At 34.5% G+C, this 5976-nt stretch overlaps 1 protein-coding gene and 1 long non-coding RNA gene across 2 annotated transcripts; one reads left to right on the forward strand and one right to left on the reverse strand.

Moving 5' to 3' along the window:
* The first annotated feature begins 659 nt into the window (after positions 1–659).
* Positions 660–3569, forward strand: LOC122038268. Its single transcript, XR_006127833.1, has 2 exons — positions 660–735; positions 943–3569. It is a non-coding gene; the product is annotated as an uncharacterized LOC122038268 (long non-coding RNA).
* A 774-nt stretch (positions 3570–4343) lies between these two features.
* On the reverse strand, positions 4344–5754 carry LOC122006218 (transcription factor MYB106-like). Its single transcript, XM_042561641.1, has 4 exons — positions 5694–5754; positions 5476–5605; positions 5102–5391; positions 4344–4354 (listed from the first exon to the last, which is right to left on the reverse strand). The coding sequence occupies exons 1-4, from the start codon at positions 5752–5754 to the stop codon at positions 4344–4346; spliced, it is 492 nt and encodes a 163-aa protein (XP_042417575.1).
* Positions 5755–5976: the final 222 nt, after the last annotated feature.

Consider the following 5976-nt stretch of genomic DNA (forward strand, 5'->3'; position numbering starts at 1 on the left):
AATAGGTGAAGGTCATTGCCGCCCACCAATGCAAAGACTGGTTCAATCTTTACGGACCGAGGATCCTATCCTGGTGGTGATGATCTCGCACGATATTTATTTGTAAATAAAATTTAAAATATCTAATTAAATTTATTTTTTTAATAAAATAATAAATAGTATACTTGTCCATAATTTTTTTTTTCAAGTGAGGTGAAGATTTTTTATTTTATTTTTAAAATTGTACTAAATATTTTGAAGAGATCTTATTTGTTAAAATTTATATCCAAGGTTTCTAAAAGAATTAGAAAAATCTATTGAAATTTTAAATAAAAAAATTTCCATAGAATTTTAAAAAATAAAATTTTTATAACACGTGATTTTTTAAAATTCTATAAAAATTTAATTTAGATATTATTATATTTTTATAAAATTTATAAAAATCTAAATTAAATAGATCTAAACTTTTAAAATCCACAAAAATTATTCAAATAATTAAAAGTTCTAACATGGAATACACCCCTTAATTGTATAATATTTCCTATTTATATTTAATGGAAAACCAACGGTAGTAAAAATCTTGATCTAGTGATCCGCCGACACTATGGGTAATTTTGTCAATTGACTGAATCTAGGGTTTTTCTTCTCCGCTATAAATTTGTTTGATGTCTGCAATTCCTAATCAAACCATTATACCGGCGCTGCTTCTGCTCTTCTTCTTCCCCTCCTTTACCCTGATTTCTTATCGCGGTGAAGGTAGCTTCGTTATACTTTTTATTACTTGTCTTTTTTAATTCGATGGCATTCCATCAAAATCAGAAATTGTAAATGTCGTTGCTTTTCATAGCATCTGAGCCAGTAATTCATCCTATGAAGGTTTCCTTTTCCTATCTTTCGTAGATTTTTGAATCGTGAAAGAGTAATCTTTTTAAATTGTTATGAATCATTTTCTTTGATCTTCAGATGCAGGGAGGCTATGTTTGTGTTCTCTGCTAGGGTTTCTAGTATACCTTACCATCCTGTTCTAGCTGTGGCCTCTCCTCACTTTGATGATACCTTCATTGTAATTTCAGTCATTTTTATACTTTGTAATTTCAATGAGAAGTTTGTCCGTGATGACCTTACAAAGATACCATCAAACTCAGAAACCAAAGATGTAGATATCTTTCAAAGTGTCTGAGCCATTCGATTTCCAAAAGGAGCTTCTCCTCTTGTACTTTCGAAGTCACAAAAATTTATTTTTTCTATTATGCTTATTGTTTGATTTCTTTGATTTGTAAAAGCTTTTATGCGGCTCTTCCTTTCAAATGCATAAAGAGTTTATTTTCCTTTTTTTTCCAATTTATGTTTGATTAATCTGACGAATTAGGCTATAAAATTAGAATTCTGGTCGTGGTCTGTCTCTTTTTTTTTTTTTTTTATGTTTTTGATTTTTGTTCTTCTGATCTGAAGAAGGCAATAAATTAGAGTCTCTGATGCGCTCTTTCTGATAGCGTTGTCAGTGCTGTACGTTGCCGAGAACAATTCCAAGCTGTGATTCTGGCTTCAATCACTCGTTTAATTGGGTCGATGCATTCTAATGCTTGGACATTCCGCTTCATTTTCCCCTTTCTTCCATCCTTGTGAATCTGCATTTCTTCAATTCGTAGCCAAATTTTTTGTGAGCTTTGATTCTTCAGAATCTGGCGCTTTGGATTTTCACAACAGGATCATCTACTCTTGATAAATAAATGTCTGTTTTCGGCAATAAATTCTCTGATGCGTTCTTGTCATTCATTGCGCAATCAGCGGGACTCGTTGCCGATAATAATACCGGGCTGTGATTCTGGCGTCAGACTATGTATTCTATATAGTGGATGCATTCTTATGCCTGGGACATTTTATATATCAATTCCCTTCTAAGTTTGTATTGAAAAAGATACCAGAGAATCATGTCAGTATATCTAATACGCCCAAGTATTCCTCATCAAAAGCTATACTCAACTATAGAATATTTCGGGTTTTTTATACACGATTATTTATTCCGTTTTTTCCTTTGTGAAGTTTTTGATATTTTTGTCCGTGATGACCTAGCAAAAATACCATCAAACTCATAAATCAAATATGTCGATATCTTTTGAAGTGTGTGAGCCAATCGATCTCCTAAAGGCATCTTTCTGCTATGCTTGTGCTTTGATTTCTTCGATCTGTCGAAGATTTTATGGGTTTCTTTTCAAATGAATAAAGAAGTTTTTCTTTTTAAATCAACTATTCTTATTAATCGTATATTTTAGCGTTTTGATTTGATTTTTTTAGATCCGAAAAGGAAGGCAATAAATTAGAGTCTCTGATGCGCTTCTTTTTGATAGCGTTGTCAGCGCTGTACGTTGCCGAGAACGATCCCGGGCTGTGATTCTAGCATCCACCATTTCTTCATTATGATCGATGCATTCTTATGCCTGGACATTGTGTCTCAATCCCCTTTATTTTTTTTGCCCCTGGGAGTTTCTTATTTCTTCCAATCTCGTATGGAAAGAAGACGAGAATCATGGCTTTATTGGTAATACATTGGGGATATTAGCGCTCTCTATTTTGTTTCGTCAACTTCCCTGCTCCATTGCAATAGGAATATGCTCAGGAGCCTTCTAACAGTGTTGAATCAATCCAACCAAGCAAGAGTGCTAGAGCGTATTTGCAATCGCGGGGCATTTGATTGTTTTGATCTTATCCGATTCTGGCCACTAATAAGTTGGCCTCTTAAATATTAATATGATGGAATTTTAATAAGTAAATTTAAAGAATCAGAATCTGGTTCTTCTGGTGAATCAAATTTTTAATGGGGTCTACTGAAATCATTTCTTCATCCAGATCCCGGAGGATTATTAGTTTCCGGGAGAAAGTTCAATTCTATTTGGACTACTCATTTTTAAATGATATCTATAAAATTCATAAATATACATTTTTTTTATCAAATAATTGTTTTTGATTTATAATTATTTTCACATTGAATCCATAATCATCTGAATTTATGTAAAGATATCATTATGATTGGATTCAACTTTAATGCCCAAATTATTGATATTTTGGTTAAGAATTGTTTTGAAGTTGTTTTAGTTGTTAATGCTGAAAATTAATTCTTTAAAATGTATATAGTCCTAACGTTGTCTTGAAGGTTACTTGTTGTTTTGCTTGGTGCCATCATATTCTTCTGGCTTTATTGATGAACCTCTCAGAATATTTTGGTGCCTGTTTAGCATCATTTCAAGTGGGTGGTGGGTGCATATGAGTAGCAAGTGATTCATGGCTGAATTATATGGAGTATAGTGATTTAGGTTAGATCCTTCGACCTTGAGTGGGGAAGATATCTATTAATCCACTGAGAGCTTTATTATGTTATCTTTTAGGATATATGTCTCTTAGGAATTGATCTCTTATTTTATTGTAATAAGTTCGTCACTTTTTAAGTGCATCCTGTGGGGTGGGGACTGCTTAGCACTATCTTACACATTGAGGTTTGGTTGCTCAATTGCTGGGCCGTGTTTTAGTTTGTTATCAATTAGACGTCAATGATATTTTTGGTGCGTTTACTTGGACAACTTGAAAATGAAAAATAAAACAAAAAGTTCATCCCTATTTTGCTCGTATATTTTTCCGGCACAAGCGTTGGGGTTGCCGATAATTTCACCCTATCTCGTGGGGAACTAGGTAGAGTTGCACATTAAAATCAACTGATCGAGGATCTGTAGTCTTCTCTAGTTTGTTTTTCAGATTGAAATTAACATGAAATCTTTGACTTATTGCGAATCGGAAGCTTCAGGCTAGCAAGTTTGGGAAAATAATGATGTTAAAGAACATCCATCGATCATGTTGTGCTTTGTTAGTTTAAAAATACAAAAGATGCATGCATTTTGGTGATTTATTAGTTGTTATAATGTTGTTTCTTATTTTTTGTGCTATTGTAATAACTAGGGTAAATTGTTATAACATGTAAAATTATTCTACAACGGTTATAATGTATAACATCTCATACAATTCTCTTGTAATATTTTAGCTGATATTTAGTAGTTTGTACAAATATTTTAAAGTAATTTTGATTAAATTTAAATAATTTTGATTAAACTTATGAATTAACAATTTAAATATGAATTTTGATTAATCAAAAACATATGAATTAACAATTTAAATAAAATTTGAAGTGAATCTCAGTAGAGCAATCTAATACTAATTAGTGAAAAAAAATTATGTATCCATTTTAAAGTATTGCTACCTGTGAATTCTAAGAAAAATTGCAACTTCCCCAGATTCTTCGTTTAAAAAAAATGAAGAAAAACAAATCTTGTATAAGATCTAAGCAAATAAAACAAAAAAAAACCTCTTCAAAAAGATTATGCGAGATCTGAAAGTAAAAAGAAAAAATAATGTAAGAAAAGTAAGAATCAGAACTAGATTTATTTCTAAATAAATATTTAATTGTTCAATTAAGATGAAATAATTTGGTTAATCATAAAATAAAAAGGGAGTTGTTGAATATACTAATTAATTATTAAATATTATATGCTAAGCAAGAAGATTGTTTTATTTTCTACCAGGGAAATATAAACTGTCTTGTCACTCTTAATTCATTTTGTTCTCAGTCCTCTGATTTATTTTCTACAGGCAAACGGCACATGATAATGAACCCAAAGAAAACATTTTACTAGTGTTTAAAAACAAGTCCTGATCTCAATTCATCTTTTAAGAAAATGAACCCGTGGAAATTTAGTTGTTTAACTAAAGTGTTGCTTAGCGCCAGCTGACAATTTGAATGAGGTTTGGTGGCTCAATTGCCTGGTCGTGTTCGAGATAGTCATCAATTTGCTTTAGCCTGCCTCTTAATTTCCAGTCTGACCAAGTCTAATATATATATAGTTTGTTGATGTTTTTAAGAGAAAATTATAATTTTGGTCCTGTAACTTACCTTTCTTCCCATTTTCATCATGTTAATAGTTAATTTACACTTTTAGTCCCGTAATTTAGTAATATGTTTCAATTTTAATCCTTTTTTCTAAAATTAGAATTTTTAACCGGTAATCGCTTAGTTGGCGGTCGTTAATTGCTTACTTGGGAAAAAAATACTAAAAAAAAAAATAAGACGATCTTAAACCTACGCTAATATTTCTACGCCGATCTCCATTCTCCCCTCTCAACCTTGACTCGCGCACGAGGCGCGCCTCGGCCTCCAGTCGCGCGCTCTCCCACTGCGCCATGTGGCTGAGGTTGGCGGCACTCCGGGAGGGTCCGGCTTCGACGGCGGGGCCGAGGGCATCGGTCTTCGCCTTGTGCGTGCACGGGTCGATGCCCATCTTCGCCAACCGCTTCTTTAGGTGCGTGTTCCAGTAGTTCTTGATCTCATTGTCCGTTCTCTTCGGCAAGTGCGTCGCGATCGCAGACCACCTGAAACGAAGAAGCCTCCAAACCATCAACAACATCATGCTCACGCAGAGAAAAACAATGCAGCATTTGAGGAGCAGATTGAACCTGTTCCCGAGCAGGGCATGCGGTTGGACGATGGTCTGCTCCTCCTGCGAACTAAACTCCCCTCTGTTGATGTCCGACCTCAGGTAGTTGGTCCACCTCAACTTGCAACTCTTCCCACACCGCTGCAGCCCTGCAAAAGCACCACCACAATTCACACTTCATCGTCCTTTTTACCGTTCTCAAGCGCAATTCAGGTAGCGGCGGCAGAGGAAGCTCACCAGCTTTCGCCGGCAAAGCTCTCCAGCTCCCATGGTCGTGCTTCTCGACATAGGCCAGCATCTTCTGGACGTAGTGGGAGAGCGCGCGACTAGAGGAAGACCAACTGCATGCCTCGTGCGCGAGTCGAGGATGAGAAGGGAGAATGGAGATCGGCGTAGGAGTATTATCGTAGGTTTAAGATCGTCTTTTTTTTTTTAGTATTTTTTTTTCACATAAGCACTTAATGACCGCCAACTAAGCTATTACAGGTTAAAAATTTTAATTTTAGAAAAAAGGATTAAA

The sequence above is a fragment of the Zingiber officinale genome, chromosome 1A (assembly GCF_018446385.1).
Source record: "Zingiber officinale cultivar Zhangliang chromosome 1A, Zo_v1.1, whole genome shotgun sequence".
NCBI lineage: Eukaryota > Viridiplantae > Streptophyta > Magnoliopsida > Zingiberales > Zingiberaceae > Zingiber > Zingiber officinale.

What these genes read in the sequence shown, in the direction of transcription:
- LOC122006218 (XM_042561641.1), bottom strand. Translation starts at nt 5,754, where the DNA reads ATGCTGGCCTATGTCGAGAAGCACGACCATGGGAGCTGGAGAGCTTTG. An exon ending in AGCTTTGCCGGCGAAAGCTG is followed by an intron (nt 5,606 to 5,693) that starts GTGAGCTTCCTC and finishes GTGCTTTTGCAG; the next exon opens with GGCTGCAGCGGTGTGGGAAG. An exon ending in CATGCCCTGCTCGGGAACAG is followed by an intron (nt 5,392 to 5,475) that starts GTTCAATCTGCT and finishes TCTTCGTTTCAG; the next exon opens with GTGGTCTGCGATCGCGACGC.